At 37.0% G+C, this 20,387-nt stretch overlaps 2 protein-coding genes, 1 long non-coding RNA gene and 1 pseudogene across 7 annotated transcripts; 1 reads left to right on the forward strand and 3 right to left on the reverse strand.

Moving 5' to 3' along the window:
* Nucleotides 1–140: 140 nt before the first annotated feature.
* On the forward strand, nucleotides 141–7,532 carry LOC119993465 (protein EMSY-LIKE 3-like). Of its 4 annotated transcripts, none has more exons than XM_038840616.1 (12): nucleotides 141–535; nucleotides 703–747; nucleotides 1,159–1,299; nucleotides 3,995–4,197; nucleotides 4,299–4,408; nucleotides 4,518–4,755; nucleotides 4,876–5,061; nucleotides 5,136–5,204; nucleotides 6,147–6,392; nucleotides 6,474–6,542; nucleotides 6,620–6,683; nucleotides 7,151–7,532. In XM_038840616.1, exons 3-12 carry the CDS (start codon nucleotides 1,272–1,274, stop codon nucleotides 7,300–7,302), a joined length of 1,365 nt encoding a protein of 454 aa, XP_038696544.1. In that variant the 5' UTR covers nucleotides 141–535; nucleotides 703–747; nucleotides 1,159–1,271; the 3' UTR covers nucleotides 7,303–7,532. The 4 variants fall into 4 exon arrangements, with proteins under 4 accessions (XP_038696544.1, XP_038696546.1, XP_038696545.1 ...); XM_038840618.1 differs by having other exon boundaries at nucleotides 1,187–1,299; XM_038840619.1 differs by having other exon boundaries at nucleotides 142–535; nucleotides 7,154–7,532.
* Nucleotides 6,833–9,684, reverse strand: LOC119993467. The gene is made up of 4 exons (XR_005466535.1): nucleotides 9,007–9,684; nucleotides 7,769–7,951; nucleotides 7,527–7,617; nucleotides 6,833–7,310 (listed from the first exon to the last, which is right to left on the reverse strand). It is a non-coding gene; the product is annotated as an uncharacterized LOC119993467 (long non-coding RNA).
* A 15-nt stretch (nucleotides 9,685–9,699) lies between these two features.
* Nucleotides 9,700–10,357, reverse strand: LOC119993464 (annotated as a pseudogene).
* A 173-nt stretch (nucleotides 10,358–10,530) lies between these two features.
* LOC119992612 (enoyl-[acyl-carrier-protein] reductase [NADH], chloroplastic-like) lies at nucleotides 10,531–18,965 on the reverse strand. Of its 2 annotated transcripts, none has more exons than XM_038839395.1 (13): nucleotides 18,947–18,965; nucleotides 13,843–14,159; nucleotides 13,560–13,669; nucleotides 13,392–13,447; nucleotides 13,222–13,306; nucleotides 13,081–13,128; nucleotides 12,536–12,610; nucleotides 12,350–12,461; nucleotides 12,188–12,239; nucleotides 12,053–12,104; nucleotides 11,870–11,927; nucleotides 11,034–11,132; nucleotides 10,531–10,924 (listed from the first exon to the last, which is right to left on the reverse strand). In XM_038839395.1, exons 2-13 carry the CDS (start codon nucleotides 14,120–14,122, stop codon nucleotides 10,770–10,772), a joined length of 1,182 nt encoding a protein of 393 aa, XP_038695323.1. In that variant the 5' UTR covers nucleotides 14,123–14,159; nucleotides 18,947–18,965; the 3' UTR covers nucleotides 10,531–10,769. The 2 variants fall into 2 exon arrangements, with proteins under 2 accessions (XP_038695323.1, XP_038695324.1); XM_038839396.1 differs by lacking the exon at nucleotides 18,947–18,965 and adding an exon at nucleotides 14,924–15,118.
* Between the last annotated feature and the right edge of the window lie 1,422 nt (nucleotides 18,966–20,387).

Raw genomic sequence — 20,387 nt, forward strand, 5'->3', positions numbered from 1 at the left:
CGTCACCCTTTGACCTTTCCTCAAGTCCCATACAAAAAAACGAGTTAATAATCAAATAGCGCAAAATTAGTTATATTATGTGATGTGAATGTGATAAGTAGATTTTACAAACGCTTTTTTGCTGAAAAACACGTTTCAAATTTCGTATTATCCGCGGAACTCAAACCCGATTATTAACTGGGAAAAAATATTTCAAGTCCGTTGTTCCCATTCTCAAATCCCTAATTCCTTTTCCTTTTCTGCTGAATCAATTGATGAAATCCCTAATTTCGAACTCCATCCCGTCCTTCATTTGCAAAATCCCTACTTTAATAATCTTCAATAATGCTTACTGTAATCCCTTGAAGCCATTTCTTACTTGAATTCAAAGAACTACAGAAGCTGTTTCCGTTGAACACTGTCAATTACGTCATTTGAGGCCTTTTGAGTGTTTGAATTCAATTTTGGAGATTTCGGGTGCATCTGGATCTGTCTGAGCTTGAGTTCTGAAGAATTCGTGCTCAAATTGTTGAGCTTTCTCAGGAAGATCCTAAAGGTTCAAACTTTCTGACGACATTTTTATGCCGCCGTGATATTCACTGTATTTGGAGCTGTTTTGATAAATCCTTGCTTGGAATTCGAAATTTTGTTGGCAAATTATCGGTTTTTGCTGCTCTTGTTTTGGAGTATTTCTTCGAATTTTAACGGTTATGAGTATTTTAGGGCTTGAAGAAGTTGAAATGAACGACCAGGTTTCACATGCTAGCGGTGAGTTTGTTTGAAATATTATTTTTTTATTTTTTATTTCTGGGTTGTCGAGCAGCTTAATTTGAGATTAAGGCTTGGTTATGTTTAATTTTCTGATATATTAACTTTTGGTTGTTATTTTGAATGAGAAAGTAAGAACTAGGAAGCAGTAATTCTTAGCTTGATTCATTTGTACATTTTTAATGAAAGTAGGAACTAGTGTATTCGGAGTTGATATTTTGATTTAGGTTTATGTTTTCATGAATTTGAGTAATTGAGTTCAATGGCTTATTTAATGCATCTGTAATAGTGGATGCGTGGAACATAATTAAAATAAAGTGTCACAGGATATTGGGGGTGCTCTAGTACCATTAAGTTTGACTGTTTGAGTTTGAGCAGAATTCTTGAATTGTTCTGTTTGATTGTTATCAGGTTTTAGTAGGTCATGTTTCTGAAGCAGGTAATTGGGTTCCACGTTTGCTGAACTGGTTTGAAGTGATTTCTTTGGGTTAAGTGAGGAATTCAAAAACCATTTTGGAATTCCAATGGCATACGAGCTTTCTGATAGTAGTGGTGAGTTGGTTTCAATTCCTTTCTTTGAGGTTTCTGGGGCTTAGCTCCTCCTAATTTCTCTTTAACATTAATAGAGTATGTTTTTTATTTTCCTTTATTTTTGATGAATTCATGCATGGTTTAATTTTTGAAAGGATGAACTTAGTTTTGTATGTATATATACATACACATATCACAGGGAGGTGTTCATACCTGTGCGTTAGTTAGGATATTGTTAATTTTTCCTTGTACGTCCATGCAGATGTTCTTTTTTTGGATCCTCTCTTTTTGGATGTGAAAATGTGACTGTTGGTTGTCATGGTAATTTTTATGGGAGTAATAAGATAACTGTATTTGTTAATTTTTATGGGAGTAATAAGATAACTGGCTAAGATTTTTCCTTTGTGCACATGTACTCTAACCTTCCCTAAGATAAACGTTTACTCCCATTTTGGGGTAACATTTGCACTCCTAAACCAAACACTTTTAAAGGGGGTGAAAAGTTACAAGAGTAACCTCTCACCCCTATTGCACCCACACCTAACATACCCTTACGAGGTAAAACAATGAATATATTTGATAGGCACGAAGGGCATAATGTACTTGTATAAAGAAGACATCCTTGCGAAGATGCCCAGGATGGAGAGTTTGTGACATTAAATATGTTTTCCACATCCACGTGGCAAGTTGGTAACAATGTCATTCCCAAGCTTGCATAAAAAAGGAGTGTTGCTACTTGCTATATAGGTTGGCAGCTAAAATAAAACTTTTCAAAAACCTATGAACATGAATCCCATACATAATATAGTTGGGGCCTCCCTTACTTGCAACACATTATATGGTAATTTTTCCAAAGACACGAGAGATTCAACCTATTGCTATTAAAGTTATTCATTTGTGACTCCATTTCCTTGAACGCTCTTCTGTTTCTCTATCTTGAACATCTTTCAAATGACCCCAAAAAAATACTTGCAATGCCTCCCTTCAATACTCTACCGCCGTTCATATAGCTCCAAGCCTTCTTTTATTATATCACTGTGGACTCATAATTCAAATGCCGTGTCATTAACTTTTCAACTATTTGCAATGGAGGAGAAGGTTTCCTGATTTATCCCTTTGTAAATGTAGCACCTATGTTTCCAAGCTTACGCCTCCTTTTTATATCGTAAATAGCAAGTATCTTTCCCGAAGAAGCCTCCCATACAGAAAAGGCCACCATGGTGTGAACCTTTGGCGTGCAAATCCTATTCAATGAACTGTTCTATTCCCTTACCTCTCCTTTTCAAGAGATGCTGTAATAATCATTCACTTTTAGAATGCCATCTTTACATCTTTAACATTGATGCTGATCCTGCACCCCTAGATTATGGAGGAACTTGTAAATATAACCACAAAATTCAACGAAGAGATATATCTCTTGATCCCATCATCATCTATTAAATTCTATGTTTCTTCCCGTGCATAGTGTTCCTTTCACCATAGCTACTTTATTCGTAGCCATTGCTCAAAGGAAGGATCACTGATCTTCAAGGGCTCACTACTACTCAACCATCAATCCAAAGCTCATGAAGTCGTCTTTTCCCGGCACAAACTCAACGAACCTGTACCGAATTTCATCCGACTATGCTCCAACTCTATTCCAAACTCCTATATCATGGAACCTCTTACTTCCTTTGTTATCCACCTCCTTAGAAGCCACTCTGTATTTAGAAATAATGGTCCTTCTCAACAAGTGTGCATTTTCCTTTGGTCGGGGAAAGATTGTAGGAACACAGAGATCCAGATATTCATTGCATGTCTTAATGTTGGGTAGTCTTTGCAAGACTATAAGCATATTCTTCCACATAATGTTACGACGAAAAGTTAATGGGCATTACCTATTATGTTGTATGATTTCTTTCTCCTTTAGAGAAGCCTTATTTGGTATGAACTTGAAAATCTTTATTGGTATGATCTTTCTTTCTTTTTCATTGGGTCAACTTATCATACTATTTTCTATTTTTTTTCTTCATTATGTTTCCCTATGGAACTTAATTATGAAGCATTCTTCTCACTTTGAGTAGAATGTAGGTTCATACCAATTTCAGCCTGTATATAGCTATTGTTGATTGATTTTAGGGTCATGAGGTAAGGATGAACTAAACACTATCCTTAATGCATGCCATAGATTTCACATTTAATTTGGGAACCAATTTTTGCGGTAAAATTGATTAACCTCAAGAGCTATTAGAATATAATTTTTCCAAGGCAAAATGGAACTTTGCTGCTTTTCTTCTTTCTTTCCCTTTTTTGGGTATTGCTACCTTCTCATCAATTTTCTTTTTGTTATTTATTTATATTCGATTTTGGAGAAAACTTGCTTGCTATCTATCATGTGTGAAATGCTTGATCCAAAAAATCAAAAACATTTGAAAATCTCAAATGTTTGCTCATACTTTCTACCATAATAATAGAAACATCTGATTCATGACTGATTTGTGAGGCACAGACACCTTGGGGCGGGGGTTGAAAAGGTCCATGTTATATGTTATAACCTGCACTTATGAAGCCAGTCATTTTTATTTGAGGGTGGCTTTGTCACTAAGGATGCAATAACAAACCTAATCTTGTTATAGTCAAAATTTGGTAATTGACCGTAACTGACGTACTTTAAAATCTTACTCACATACTTATTAAAATGACACGGTGACTAATACTTACTTTACAATATCTACAGGAACGGATGATGGTCTTCCTCCATCACATCAGAATAGATTTCAACAAGGGATGCATCCTACTGGGAATACAAGATCAGCAACGGGATCTGTTCCATCATCGAGGATGCATATGGATATGGAAACACAGATCCACAATATAGAACAAGATGCATACAGTTCTGTCCTGCGAGCCTTCAAGGCTCAATCTGATGCCATCACTTGGGTATGGGTTCACTTTTTCTTTTAAATTCATTTGATTAAACTTCTATACAACTTTAGATAGATCATTAAATTGTTTTCTCTGTTTAATTGGTGTCCATTTAGGAAAAAGAAAGTTTAATTACAGAACTCAGGAAAGAGCTCAGAGTATCAGATGAGGAACATCGGGTGCTTCTATCCAGGGTTAATGCTGATGACATCATCAGGCGAATAAGGTCAAAACGTTTTGATGATAAAACATGTTAGAGCATATTTTTTTAAAAATCTAACAACATCTGGCCAGTTTTGTATTTTAATGGGAACTGTAATCATTTATGTTAATAGGGAATGGAGGAAGTCGCGTGGGCTCCAACCTGGCATGCTCAGCACTGCTCAGCCTGTTCACGAACCAGTTCCTAGTCCTACTGTTTCTGCATCACACAAGAAACAGAAAAACTCACAATTAGCGTCTTCCTTTTCAATGGGTGTGCCATCTGCTTCGTTGCATCCATCTGTGGAGCCATCTTCATCAGCTCTTAGACGAAGTCTTCCTCCAGGAGAAAGGAGTAAGAAGCCCAAAACAGTAAGTTAAATATTTTCACTGTTAAAAATATTGAATTCATAGTTATATCTTTGATCTTAGTTCCTGCCTATGTGTAAATTCTGGAGTAAGTTTGTTTTGTTCTCAATGAATTCCATCCAGCACCCTCCCTCCGGTATCGCTGGAAGGACTCAAGTTCTTAATCGCAGTTCTTCAGGTGCCTTTGTCGGAGTTGAACATGCTGAGACAGCGACTTGTGATCCATTAATTGGAAAGAAAGTTTGGACAAGGTGGCCTGAAGATAACCACTTCTATGAGGCTGTCATTACTGACTACAATACTGTTGAGGTATTTGTACTGTACACTACACAATATTCTGAGCAATTAGAAGGATATAGCTTACTGATTCTGAAACATGACAGGGGCTGCATGCTTTGGTTTATGACATTAATACTGCTGATGAAACATGGGAGTGGGTCAATCTCAAAGAGGTATAATATTAATTGTTTTTTATGTTCGTACAGGCTAAAGTGACTATAGTAGATATTCTATTATCTTGATGAAAATTTCTGTATTGAACCTTAGCCTGATTGTCACACACTAATGTTTTTTGAGAATCCCTCAAGTTCAATTAAAATGTGTAGCATGTTTTATAGTGTGCAGATTTTTAAATGCTAGTTTGATGTGTGGACTTGTTTTCTAATCTGTTTAAGTCGTGCTTAATGGATTTGTTTATACTTAAACTGTCAGTTTGAGGAAAATATAGTTCATTGTAAACTTTCCTATTGAATCGTGACTCTCTGCATGCAATGAAATTATTGCATAGTTATTTATGAAAGATTTTGGAAATTGAATTATTATATTAAATTGCTGATACTGATGCTTTTAGAATGCAGTCATTAGAGACTTCAATTGTCCAATAAAAAATGAATTTTCTTTTAGTTTTATTTGCCCCTTTTTGGGAAGAAAAAATATAAATTTATTAAAGAGGCATCAAGAGGGTTGCAGCTTTTAGTTCCATGTGAAGTAAGCGGTGGGGATTGTGTTGGATACATATAGAAAATACTGTTAAATCCTTTGGTAGGCTGCGTACACATAATAACCAGCACGATGTTCAGCAAGCAGTGGTAAAATTGCTTCATTGCGACCTAGGTGCTACAAGTTTAAACCATAGAGGCAGCCTCTTCGAAATGGGAGTCAGGCAGCATAAACCTGCCCCTAACCACACCCTGCCTCCACTGTAGGAGCTTTATGCACTGGGTGCTTCGTATTTTACAGGTGAAGTGGTTGTATGTCTCTTGATGATAGAAATTTAAGGGATTAGATAAATTTTGTTGTCACTTTGTTGCAATCATATAATTGATCTTCCAAATCTGTCATTTTCAGAAATTCTGTAACTCTACTTGGCTGTGATCTTTGTCTTTTGATGATAGATATCTCCTGAAGATATTAGATGGGAGAATCAAGATCCTGCAATTTCTCGGAGGGTTAGCCGTCCTGGACCAGGTCGTGGGATTAAGAAGTCCGCTGGACGGGGTGCTGCAGTCACTGGTGCAGGAAGAGGCAGAGGTACCGTGAAGGGTCAGTCCAAGAAAGATTTCCCTTTATCACATAATGGTATTGGGAAGAAGGCATCGGGTGATATTGAGATACTTCACACAGATGCTGTGATTAAGGAGGTATATTGAGGTATCTCCATATTATAGAACGAGTTGTAATATCGACACCTTTTCCCCTCTAATTTTACTGAATTTGCATAGGTTGAGAAAGCTTTTGGTTCTAGCCATCCCAATCCGGTGGAGATTGAGAAAGCAAAGAAATTACTGAAAGTAAGATCGAAGCATGTGTTACTACTTTAGTTGCATTTTCTTCAATTCCAGCATTTATAATGTCCTTGTAAATGCAGGAGCACGAACAATCCCTGGTGGATGCAATTGCTAGGCTTGAAGATGCATCTGATGGTGAAAGTGGTAATAACTAATAACTAATCACACAACCATGCTATATTATATAGATTATAGACTATATAAAGATGTCTTGTGTGTCTTGTATAATTCAGTAATGGCTTTCAGTTGGACGTTACCTGTATCTGTCATATACATTGTCTATAATAAAATCATTATTCAATTTTTCTCTTGATATTCAGTAGAATGGACCAATATGGTCTGTTGAAAATATTCCATTAATATGCTTTCTGTATCTGAAATTTTGAGTTTTGGTGTCACTTTAGTCATGCATCGAGCCCTTGGCCATATTAATTAATTGTACAATGACCCATAAAAGAAGAGGATTTATGATCATTGCCATGCTTGATTTTGGTTTGTGCGATTGAGATCTCCTTTCTGCAGTGCAAATAATGCCTCACTAGGAGGCAGCAAGGGTTTTTTGCTTTATCTTGCTGGTGACAAAACCTTGTCAACTTTTTCTGTCTTCAAAGCAGATGGAGAACATCCATTTCCAGGACGCTCGAAGGACCAAGAGCAAGGCTGGACAAAACAGCCGTTTAATCGGGATGGTGAAGGTAGGCTACTTGAAGGTGCAGATGGCAATAAAGTTGCAAGCGATGATCAGCAAGAGAAGATTGTATGATAGTAGGCCTGTATGATCAGAATTAGGTTTGTAGGATTAGTAATTTCACTGTGTAGCTCATGCTCTAATTTGGATGATTAAACTCCATTTCATGGTTTACTTTAGGGATTTATGATTTGTTTCAGAATTATTGATACCGATGAAACTTCATCATAGGCAGCCTTTGCATGTGTACATTAATTTTCATAGTAAACTATTTTTAGCCAAATAATAATCTCTCTTACCTATCTTGTTTGGTGATCGTATTCATACACGTACAGATGCCCTAATTTTACTGTGAAATCACAGAGGCCAGATCAGTGGGTGGCTAACTTCCTGCAAATCGAACAGAGATGAATAATCAGCACATACACATGATTTCCAAAGCTTATCAATTGGCCATGAAAGAAGTTTGAAGTTAAAAAGTCCTACAATGATGCTATAAATTCAGAAATAAGATTCACCATCCTTGTGTCATAGTCTGGACCTTCCATCTCGAAGTGACCTGCTCCTTCAATTAGATGTTTTTCAACACGCCCACAGGCAGAACGCAACTTGCTCTCCAATTGCTTTACACTGGTAAATTCATCTCGAGTTCCCATAACAAAGAGTTTTGGCTTGGGGGATTTCAAGACTGCTTTGTAATGTCTACAATACCCCCCAAAATTTTCTGAAAATTATAAATAGAATGAACCAAATCATGAGTTGCATAGAATGAACTGCCTGCACTAAACACAGATCAAGGAGAAGCCAGAATTAAAGTAAGAAGAAGAAACAGAATGAGTTTGTGTGTGTGCATGCATATATTTTACAACTATATCTTTCAATCTAAACAGTTCACCACTCAAAGGTTTTGAGCAGTTGCTCGTCTAAACGGGTTGCCAGCTTGTACTAGTGAAATCATATAAGGTTTACGATTTACGAGCCATTTCATAAAAAACCAGCATCGATGAATACCCACTATATTTCAAGTCAATAATAGAGTTTTGCAGCCCAAGAAGACACTGGCAATTACAATCAAAAAGCAACAGAAGACCAGTTAGTGTCAAACTTACAAGGCAATGGCCACTTTGCATCTTCCAGGTGAATTCTGAAAATGACAATAACTTGTCAGAAATTCATCACACGCTTGAGAATAATTGCCCTTAAAACTTGATCAGGGGCATCAAGATCAACTTCCCAGTTTGCAACAGAAAACTGCATAACCAGTTTTACCCACAAGACTTTGCAGGCCTCTCATCAAGTTTTTGCCCATTTAACATACCTCTACAGCATTAGCAAGGCAGCCCAACACATAAAAACTGGCACGCAAAATTGTTTGGGTATACACACACACACATGCATACTGATTGTTAGTCCGTGCCAAAACTAAGCACACCAAGTTTTTAGGCCACTATATGCAGACACCCTTGCATCTTTCCTACAGTGAAAGGTCGATACAAAAACTCTCATTTTCTCCAGGTGCATTTTATTATTATTCCATTCCTATCAAGACTTGCAAATTGACGCAAAGCAGCATTACTTAGAGCAAAGTCTAATCATCTTATTTTCAATTAGTTACACGATATATCTGGCAAGTAGACAAATAAAGCTCAAAAAGAACGTTCATTTTATTGAAACCATCATTAGATCCACACCATAGCTCAAACTTTTCAGCTAATTTATATCTTAGGTGCTCCACACTGCTTATAGATCAGAAAACTAAATTAAAAGACTAGTATTTACCTTACTTGCAAATTTTTTCCTTTCAAGCCTCTCTATATATTATGTGAGATAAGGTATGCGTATATCTTGCATGTCCTAGCCTTTTGCACAGGTGTTGTTTACCTTTTTTTACTCTTATCCTCCCACTCACCCTTCAAAAATAGAAACTAGAGAATGATAGAGCAATATCAATTTCAAAGTTCAAATAAAGTTCTTAAATTTGAGGCATAAGAATATATGCCCACTTCCCCTCATTCTAGATGTTCATAGGCAGTAATGAAATCAACGAAATCAAATAAATAAATACAAACTGGTAACCAAAAGGTGATCATATCTCCAAGAAATCATCAATACCATCTTTCCAAGCTGATGACAAATCAACATAGCCAAAAACTATCAATTCATTTCAAAACGGCACTCTAATTAAGCATATAAGAAGACACCAAAATTCGCATCTAGCAACAACCAAATTTGAGTCCAACATTTATCAGACTTCAAGAGTTCAAGTATTACAAATTGATAAGAAGATTTGAGCATTAATGTCAGTAGCAAGATCAAAGTAATAACTTTATCATGCAGTTTCATAGATCTGGAGAAAAAATGGTCTTTTGGACCAATCATACAATCAATCTAAATAGTTTACCGCCACTTCCCACAACAGTAGTTCCATAGGCAGACATCAGGTAGAAAAATAAATTTTCTGCAAAACATATAAGTAATCATACCTGCAGAAGAACCCTCCAAGAGGATCCCATCGGTAGACAAATTCTCACAAACCCATTTGCAGACAGCCTCCCACGTCCTTGATTTCCGCAAAGCCAGTAAGAGGAGCCCTATAACCTTTATCAGCCAACCCAGCAGCTATTATTCCTCTCAAGAGCCTTGAAACCCACCCAAAATTGAAAAGGGATGCACAAGAACCACAACCAAGTTGTCCTTGATCTCTTCCTTGGGCTTGAAGACCCCTTGTGTGGAACTTGACTCCATCACTGGTCTCTACTGCGAAGGATTCAACCGTACAATTTGACATCTCTGGAAGAGAAAAAGAACCAAGATTCAACCTTTTTGCAGGTGCGAGGTAATGAAATTTCCGTTGATGTGATGGGACAGAATCGATGGTTAAAATTGGTGGTTTAAGCCATTACTTTCTCTGCACTATTTTGGGTTGTGGGTAAACAAATTAGGACTTTGGTTTTGGCCCATAGATATGGGATTTGGGCATTCCTTTTTTACGAGTTTGAATTTATTCATCCACTTATACTTGGCCGATTTCCCTCATATATTTTCTCGTTGATGCCACATTGCGAGTCTTGTTTTACAGTTATTACGGATGTGGTACCCAGCACTAACAGTGAGGACTGATACTACAGGGAAAATCCCAACTTCTCATCCTCTCAAATGGAGCAGTGAGATGATGGGGAGGTTTTTTTTGGTAACCATGCTTTCCCGGCACTGTAACAAGCAGTCCCTGGCCAGCAATTCATGTATCAGCTTCAGGGTAAGAAAAAATACGTCTAGAACCCTTGTGAACATTGTACACTGACATCTAAAAAGCAGTTATTTTTTGCCAATAAAATTGAGCACAAGATGGAAACTTCTACATTGTTGAAACAGTTTCATAAGAGAACCTTCACAAGCTGCTACGATCCTTTCCCGAAGAAAAAAAAAAAGGAACTCCATGACAAAATAGAGCCACTCAGCCAAAACATCCTTTTGATATGTGAATGAGAGGAGGAAGAAATGTATGTGATTTCTGTTTGCTACAAATCTAATGCTGGTTATCCTTAGTGCTTGTCCGTTGGAATGTCTAGGTCTTTGAATATTGGACTGTCGACTCCAACACCCATTGCATTCAGACCATTGTCAACATATATAACACCACCGGTAATGGCAGAGGCCAAGGGTGAAGCCAAGAAGGCAGCTGCGTTTCCCACCTCATCTGTTCCATCAGTTTTTACAGTAAGCAACTTTGACTTATGAAGAAGATAAGAGATGGAGTGAATATGTCAAAAATAGAAAAGAAAAATATGGAAATCAAGGCAGATCACCTGCAGATAACTCTTTTTGCAGGGGTGCATTTGCAGATGAATAGTCAATCATCATATCAATAAATCCAATTGCTTTTGCAGCACGGCTTCCTAGTGGCCCTGCACACAGAAAATAGAGCAAGGTAATGAAAATGTCTAAGGTGATACTCAACATTTCAACTTATGCTTCGAAGGGTGTTCGCGAGTGTTGGAGAGGAAGGGTTCTAGAGTGTTCCTATAGAAATTCGACCCTAAACCCTAAACCTTAATTCTATTGGAATGCTACCAAATGCCCCAGCCAAGTACAACCAGTCAAATCCTTCTTAGTTAAAAGGAAAAAACAATAAGAATGAAGAATGAACAAGCGAACGAATGAACAGACGACATAATGAAAGAAGAATAAAAACAGTCTACTAGCAAGAGAAATAATGACAATAATCCACACTTCCATGCGTGGCATCAGAAAGTCAACTAAGGAATTGTTCAAAGAAATTGAAACAGTGACACAAATAAATGTGGCAAGTGGTAAGACACATAGCGTGTGGCAACATCTGAGAAGTAAACAAGTTACTGCCCCCAATCAAGTGTCATTCTTCAAAAAAGATAATAAGGGGCATTCCACAATATTTCATATGGAAAATCAGCAGCGTATGGTCCAAACAAGGAAATCATAAAATGTCACATATTTTGGAAGGAGTGACTTTCTAGATAGATTTCAGAGACAAGTAGGACAAATTAATGGATCGCCTCATCAATTTGGAAGGAATTCTTTTTTGAATAAAGGCATGAAAGACAACTCTTGGGGCACATATGATAAACAATAATAATTTAATACAAGAATAAAGGCTAGAAGGTACCAGCTGATATAGTGTTCACTCTGATCCTGTGTTTCCTTCCCGCCTCAAAAGCAAGCACCTGAATCAACCCACAAGTAAAAAAACTCCACAATCACAACGGAACAAATATAAAGAAAAAAATAGTAAAGAAAAAGTATTAATCGGGGCGAGCATAGCCATGAGATGCGAGAAATGAAAACTCACTAGTGTGTCACTCTCAAGTGCAGCTTTTGCAGAGCTCATTCCTCCTCCATATCTGCTCAGGACATAATTTGTCAAAACCAACCGCCATGAAAAACCACAATGCTGAATAGAACAAACAAGACAAGGCAAACATACCCGGGTATAATCCTCTCAGAAGCAATGTATGTAAGTGATATTGAAGAACCACCTGTTTCACGAAAACTCAATTTAAATCCATGACAAAGGCTTTAATCAGATATAATTTGGAAGGCACAGATGGAAAATATAGAATTGAAGAACTATATCATAAACGCATGCCTGGGTTCATTATTGGAGCAAAATGCTTGAGTAAGGAAACATAGGAGTAACTAGATGCTGATATAGCAGCAAGATATCCTTTCCTGGATGTCTCCAATAGAGGTTTTGTCACCTATGTAAAAGGCAGTTCGTTTTAAAGTACAAAATTAAATAAGTCATAGGAATTTCATAATCATGTATCTATACCTCTGGTCCATTGGCAAGTGAATGGACAAGGATGTCAATGCTGCCAAAGTCCTGTTTCACAAATTCGGCAACTTCCTGCAAAACATTTACAAAGCATTTAGAGAGAATGACCAGTTTGACAAATGCAGTCAAAAGGTAGACAAGTAAAGACCTATTAAATGAAATCACAGTGGGCACATCATGAATAATGTGATGAACTCATGAACTCAGTCCAGTTTTAAAAAAATATAAAGCTAAATACAAGAAATTTAAAAGTGATTAAAAAAAACAACTCCTAATGTCAGCGGCTAATCAATTTTATTTTCTTCTAATTAATTAACTTCCTGACCCCAAAAATGTCCGGGATAAAGGTTTGGATGATGAAGATATAAATAATTAACTTAAGGCAGGAATGCAAAGATGCAAAATTGTGAACTACGAAAGCTATAAATAGATTTAGAGACAAATTACAGATGGGATCACACACTCAGTTAAGTGCAATGCTAATAAATTACATAGAATTCACAATTACTTATACAGCATAGCTTAAATGTATAGGCAAAAACCTGCACAGTCCATTTAGTGGATCCAGCATAGCGCTTATTTGCTTTCACCTGCAAAAGAAAGTGAAATTGAAACATGTTGTTTGAGGACACATCACACAAATTTCCATATATTGTCATAAAAACTAAAGCATTCTCCATTACATCTTCAGGCACATCCTCAGGGCAGTCATACACGGCATCTAGAGGATATACTTTGGTGATCTCCATCAAAGAACCATCAGGCAACCTGAAACAAGAAAGTCTCACGAGTTAAGGTCATTGCTTATGGAATTACTCATTCTAGATGATGTAAACCAGCTCTAGAAACCTACACGCGTGATTCGTCAAACTTCCCTCGCCGCAAGCTACTTTCAAAAATGTTTAGAGCCTACACAATAATATTCCAAATCAGTAACTTGAAATTTGTTTCACGGTACTGAAAATCTTCATAGAAAAGGAAATGTAATATTGCCAGTAAACATGAAGGTTCATTTACGCACAGGCACCCATGTTCCCAAGAGAATTTCAGCTCCTGCAGCAGCAAGGGATTTGGCTATCGCCCAACCATATCCATTATCATCAGCAACACCAGCAATAAATGCTCTCTTACCTACATACAGCAAGCCTACTTACTTAAAAGAGGTACAGCATACGTCATGGAATTAAAGTAGTACTGTGTGGCAAGAACTTAGAAACACCATCCTAGGACTACTAACATACAAATCAGAGAGAATAAAAATAGAAAAAGAGAAATGAGTCAGGGAGTTATGCAATGCAAGAGACCTCTCAGATCGATTGGAAGCCCAGAGGCCGCCTTGTTCTCAGTGGATTCAGACATTGCCTTCGTGACAAACTTATTGAACTTAATAGAACATGATCTAAAACTCCGTTGAAAAGGTTGTACAGATGATATATGAGAAGCACTCGTAAGCTTCTCAGACCATGATAGCCCCTTAGAATTCACACCCAAAAAAGCAGCACTCTCCTTGGAAACTCTGTGAGAGGATGAAATGCAAGGCCTAGCTGCTGCCATTTGCAGGCCAGAGGCAGAAATTGCAGCCATTTTCAATAAATTAAATCTAGCGGAAGAAAATAGAAACCTGCAGAACATGCCACGTTACTACTCTTGTGGATACTATTTCTGGAAATCCTCAATAGACCAAATTAGATTAAAAGTCTGAATTTCACAAAAACTGCAAATTATTAATTTCTAGCAAGCAATATTGTCAGTTACACAAAATATCAGTTGCTCATAAACCAAAACCTCTTTAAAATGGAATCGATAAAATACTTTGTCTTGGCCGCCATAAAAATTATTCTTCAAGAAATTTTTTACAAAAAAGAAACAATATACATTTTTTTTGCATCGTCTGACAGTTGTTACCAGGTTTTACTTCAATTTGTAAAGAACAACAAACCAACTCTAAGAACAATAAAAAAAAAATCCAATATGTTCATTAAATTAAACTCAAGAAAAAGGAAGAATTGTGGCTCACATTAAGATCATACTTTTCTCCTACTTTCCCTAAGCCTTAGCCCACACAGAATTAACTTAAACATGAAAAAAGGAAGGAAATAACAAACGAAACATCTAAATTATGTTTAAAAAATATCATAAATTAAACAAAAAAAACTACCCATCCAAATCCCAATATCTATCAGAAATATGGGAGATACACCACAAATCAAGTAAAACAAACATATATGATCAAATCTAGGAGCCAAACACAAAACCCATTCACATTTCACAGAAACCTCAAAATTAACCACAAACCAGAAAAACCCGCAAGAAAAAAACAATTCTCATGCCAAGAGATACATATGCATAGAAAGAGAGAGGAGGAGGAGAGAGAGATATAGTTACTTTCGCGAGGCGGGGGATGCCAATGTGGAGATGGAGAGGAGGGTAGCAAGAGAGATAAAGAGGAGGGAAGCTTTGTTATTATCAGCAGGAAAAAAAAATGGTTGTTTTTGTGGGGGCTTCGATGAAATCGAGGTAACAAGTGTCGATTTCTTTGTAGCGATGAAACCACTTGAAACTTGAAACTTGAAACTTGAAACTTGAAAGCTAGATCGAGAGAGAGTGAGACAATTCACTGGGAAGTTGCTTGCTTGTACGCGTAATACAGTGGTTCACCGACTAATCAGTCATTTGCTCTTTCAAATAAAAGTGGGTGTTCGGACAATCCCTCTGAACTCCGAAGTCCGAAGTGGAGGGTTTATGGGCTTGGGCTTTTATGCATTCGATCAAACATGAAGCAACTAGGCAGGCATCCCATATTAAGGCCAGGCCTGAGCAGTCACGCATAATCTAAGCGGCTTTCCGCTTTCGGCTGCTCCTTTTGTTGATTCTGTTTTGGGCCCAATCCACAGCCCTATGGATTGAGCCCATCTAACTGCTTCCTAGGCTGCATCATATGTAGTTGTGTACTGTACTCCTTGGGCTGTGTGGACTTGGACGTTATAAAGAATAAACTGGGCCTGCCAGTTATCATGGACCGTACCAGAATAAATCTTGCAACGACCCTCCAGTAGCCCAAATCACCGTTGTAATTTAGGAGAATTCAAATCCAAATAACAATGGATGGGGCAAATAACAAGGGGAAAAAACCCTCATTCGATTTTTCATTTCTTAATTTGCTTTGGTACTTTGTTTTAAAAAATGGAAATGATGTGATTTATCGAGCACTATTATGGTAATTTACTACACGAATATTGTACATGAATATACAAGGATTATTAAGATTGGGATCGTCAGCTATCATGTATTGAAAAAATGAGATTATGATTATACTTTATTATCAAAATATAACGTTGAAACAGCCGAGTCATTAATTCCCCTCCCCGTTAAAAAAAGGAAAATTGAAAATAAATGACACAAATTTTGTGGGCAGATGTTTTTTCTCTTTCCTTTCTTTGCTGATATGGTTTTATTCCTCTTATGGCGACGTGGTTTTACTCATTTTTAGGCATAATATAATTACTAGGAGTGCACAACTTCCATTTGCAGAGGCGGTTTTACTCATTCTATGGGTTGCCGTGGTTTTATTTTCTCTCTCTTTCTTTATGTATGCCTACAATATAAATATATATACCTTGAGTCTCAACATATGTCTGCATCCAATGTGTTCTTTGTACATTTGACGATTCAATGTCTATTTTTTTTTCTCTTCATTTATTCATTTTTAGTAGAAGAAACTTTTTGTAGGGACATTGATAATGGTCACTACAAATCAAACTTTCAAATTAAGACCTCATCAGATCAGTAATCTACCAAAAAGAATAACAATGGAACTCTGAGAAGAGTTTTCCATTTGTTTAAGGTATTATCCATATATTATTTGGCTCACTGGCCTTTTTTACCCCTTTATCCATCACTTCACTGGCCTTTTTTCATCCCTTGTTCCATCACCGGCTCGCCGTCTATATCACAATCTGCTCCGCACTCTCTGCATATATATTTGGCCTTCGTTCCATCGCTTCGTCCATGTTCGCCATTATTCTGGATCAGGAAAAGAAGTTCATACATCTGCCTCTGCCGTTATTGATGATATTGAATAATGTAACTTTTTCTTTTTATTTGTGCATAAAAGTGTTTTTTTTGTCATAATAAAGCTCTAACACTTCGTATATTTCTTTTGAGTTAATAGTATTGCAACATATTTGCTATAAGTTGTCACTAAGTGGAAGAAGATTAATGTGAAGATGTAGGAGACTAGATAAGCTGATAATTATTAATAAAGGAATCCTTTTAATTCTAAAGAGAAAGAGGTCAATGCCTAGGAAAGTAAAAAGAGTGTCAAAGATTGTGGGCCGATTCTGAAATTCAGATTAGCTTGGGCTAAACCACCTGTTTCAACTTCCCTCGCCGCAAGCTACTTTCAAAAATGTTTAAACTCTAAAGCCTACACAACAATCTTCCAAATCAATAACTTGAAATTTGTTTCACGGTACTGAAAAATATAGCCAGCAAACACGAAGGTTCATTTACGCACAGGCACCTATGTTCCCACAAGAATTTCAGCTCCTGGAGCAGCCAGCGATTTGGCTATCGCCCAACCATATCCATTATCATCAGCAACACCAGCAATAAATGCCCTCTTACCTATATACAGCAAGCCTACTTACTTAAAAGAGCTAGAGCATATGTCATGGAATTAAAGTAGTTGATGCAGTGGGCTTTTGTTTAGCAATCCCATTTGGGAATGAAAATAGGTTGCAACTTGATTTGGTTAATTCTCAAGGCCCAGGCCCATGAAGTTAGTAATATCCTCCTTACAAGGATGGCAGTGGCTTACGGGAGAGGCAGATTCGATAATTTGGGATAAAAGTTTAGATTTTCTTAGTTTCTTTGTAGTTTGGGTTCTCTCCCTCTTACACGATTGCTCAATCAAAGCTTGGTGTTTTGCCCCATTGGTTTGTAATTCTATCTTCATCTTGATTTCGTATCTCCATCTTTTGATTTTAGAGGTATTAGTATCTATAGACTTGTATATCTTTGCTGGAGATTAGTTTGTGATTCCTTGTACTGAACCATTGATGTATCTGGTATTAGTCCTTGGTGACATGTCTATGGTGTGATTTAGTGTATTTGCTGTTACTTGTGTTCCTTCCATTTTAGTGGAATAGCTCCACCTACGGGTGCTGCATCAGTCGTACTGTGTGGCAAGAACTTAGAAACACCATCCTAGGACTACTGACATACAAATCAGAGAGAATAAAAAAAAAAAGAAACAGAAATGAGTCGGGGAGTTATGCAAGAGACATCTCAGATCAATTGGAAGCCCAGAGGCCGGCTTGTTCTGAGTGGATGCAGACTTTGCCTTTGTGACAAACTTACTGAACTTAATAGAACATGATCTAAAACTCTGTCGAAAAGGTTGTATAGATGATATATGAGAAGCACTCGTAAGCTTATTTGCCCATGATGGCCCCTTAGAATTCACACCCAAAGTAGCAGCACTCTCCCTGGAAACCCCGTAAGAGGATGAAATGCAAGGCCTAGCTGCAACCATTTGCAGGCCAGAGGCACTTGTTGCCGCCATTTTCAATAAATTAAATCTAGCAGAAGAAAATAGAGACCTGCAGAACATGCCAATTGCCAAGTTACTACTCTTGTGTATACTATTTCTGTAAATTCACAAAAGACCAAATTACATTAAAAGTCTGAATTCCACAAAAACTGCAAATTATGAATTGCTAGCAAGCGATACTGTCAGTTACACAAAATATCAGTTGCTCATGAATTAGTGTTCAATAAACCAAAACCTCTTTAAAATGGACTCGATAGAATACTTTGTCTTGGTCGCTATAAGAATTATTCTTCGAGTTATTTTTTACAAACAAAAAAAAAGAAAGAAAGAAAGAACAATATACATATTCTTTTTGCATCGTCTGACAGTTGTTACCAGGTTTTACTTCATTTTGTAAAGAACAACAAACCAACTCTAAGAACAATAAAAAAAAATCCAATATGTTCATTAAATTAAACTCAAGAAAAAGGAAGAATTGTCGCTCACATTAAGATCATACCTTTCTCCTAATTTCCTAAGCCTTAGCCTACACAGAATTAACTTAAACATGAAAAAAGGAAGGACATAACAAACTAAACATCTAAATTATGTTTAAAAAATATCATAAATTAAACAAAAAAAACTACCCATCCAAATCCCAATATCTATCAGAAATATGGGAGATACACGACAAATCAAGTAAAACAAACATATATTATCAAATCTAGGAGCCAAACACAAAACCCATTCACATTTCACAGAAACCTCAAAATTGACCACAAACCAGAAAAACCCGCAAGAAAAAAAACACTTCTCATGCCAAGAGATACATATGCATAGAAAGAGAGAGGAGGAGGGGAGAGAGAGATAGTTACTTTCGCGAGGCGGGGATGCCAATGTGGAGATGGAGAGGAGGGAAGCTTTGTTATTATCAGCAGGAAAAAAATGGTTGTTTTTGTGGGGGCTTCGATGAAATCGAGGTAACAAGTGTCGATTTCTTTGTAGCGATGAAATCACTTGAAACTTGAAAGCTAGATCGAGAGAGAGTGAGACAATTCACTGGGTAGTTGCTTGCTTGTACGCGTAATACAGTGGTTCACTGACTGATCAACCATTTGCTCTTTCAAATAAAAGTGGGTGTTCGGAAAATCCCTCTGAACTCCGGAGTCCGAGGTGGAGATTTATGGGCTTGGGCTTTTATGCATTCTATAAAGCCCACTAGGCAGGCATCCCATATTAAGGCCAGGCCTGAGCAGTCACGCATAGTCTAAGCGACTAAGCGACTTCGGCTGCTGGCCTGCTGCTTTTGTTGATCTGTTTTGTGCCCAATCCACAGCCTTATGGATTGGGCTCATCTAACTGCTTCCTGGGCTCGCATCATATATAGTTATGACTGTAGGCTGTGTGGACTTGGACGTTATAAACTAATATAAAGTATAAACTGGGCCTGCCAATTATCATGGGCCGTATCAGAAGAAATCTTGCAACGACCCTCCAGTAGCCCAAATCATCATTGTAATTTAGGAGAATTCAAATCCAAATAACAATGGATGGGGCCAAATAACAAGGGGAAAAAAAAACCTCATTGGGTTTTTCATTTCTTAATTTGCTTTTAATACTTTGTTTTAAAAAATGGAAAGGATGTCAGCACCTGTTGTGGTAAATTTTTTTTTTTTTGATAAGCCCTGTTGTGGTAATTTACTACACAAATACTGTAGATGAATATACAAGGAAGTTATTAATATTGGGATCGCCTGCTATCGTGCATTGAATAAATGAGATTATGACTATATTTTATTATCAAAATGGAAAGTTGAAAATAAAATGACAGAAATTCTGTGGGCGGATGCAGTTTTATTTATCCTATGCGTGACGTGATTTTACTCTTTCCTTTCTGTGTAGATATGGTTTTATTCCTCTTATGTGCAACGTCGTTTTTCTCTTTTTTTAGGCATAATACAATTACTTATTAGTGCACAAATTCCATTTGCTGAGGCGGTTTTATTCATTCTATGGGCTGCCGTTGTTTTATTTTCTCTTTCTTTCTATATGTATGCCTACAATATAAATATATATACTTTGAGTCTCAACATATGTATGCATCCAATGTGTTCTTTTTACATTTGACAATTCAATGTCTATTTTTTTTCTCTTCATTTATTCATTTTTTGTAGAAGAAACTTTTTGTAGGGACATTGATAATGGTCACTACAAATCAAACTTTCAAATTGAGACCTCATCAGATCAGTAATCTACCAAAAAGAAGAATAACGGAATTCTGAGAAGAGTTTCCGTACTGTTTATGGTATCATCCAT

The sequence above is a fragment of the Tripterygium wilfordii genome, chromosome 23, assembly GCF_013401445.1.
Source record: "Tripterygium wilfordii isolate XIE 37 chromosome 23, ASM1340144v1, whole genome shotgun sequence".
Classification (NCBI taxonomy): domain Eukaryota; kingdom Viridiplantae; phylum Streptophyta; class Magnoliopsida; order Celastrales; family Celastraceae; genus Tripterygium; species Tripterygium wilfordii.

Bases quoted from the DNA above. Each gene is read 5' to 3' on its own strand.
- LOC119992612 (XM_038839395.1), bottom strand. From the start codon at position 14,122: ATGGCTGCAATTTCTGCCTCTGGCCTGCAAATGGCAGCAGCTAGGCCT. The intron at 12,462-12,535 runs GTATAGATACAT...CCTTTTACATAG, and splicing joins CACTTGCCAATGGACCAGAG to GTGACAAAACCTCTATTGGA. The intron at 12,240-12,349 runs GCATGCGTTTAT...TTCGTGAAACAG, and splicing joins TGCTCCAATAATGAACCCAG to GTGGTTCTTCAATATCACTT.
- LOC119993465 (XM_038840617.1), top strand. From the start codon at position 1,272: ATGGCATACGAGCTTTCTGATAGTAGTG. The intron at 5,062-5,135 runs GTATTTGTACTG...GAAACATGACAG, and splicing joins CTGACTACAATACTGTTGAG to GGGCTGCATGCTTTGGTTTA. The intron at 5,205-6,146 runs GTATAATATTAA...TTTTGATGATAG, and splicing joins AGTGGGTCAATCTCAAAGAG to ATATCTCCTGAAGATATTAG.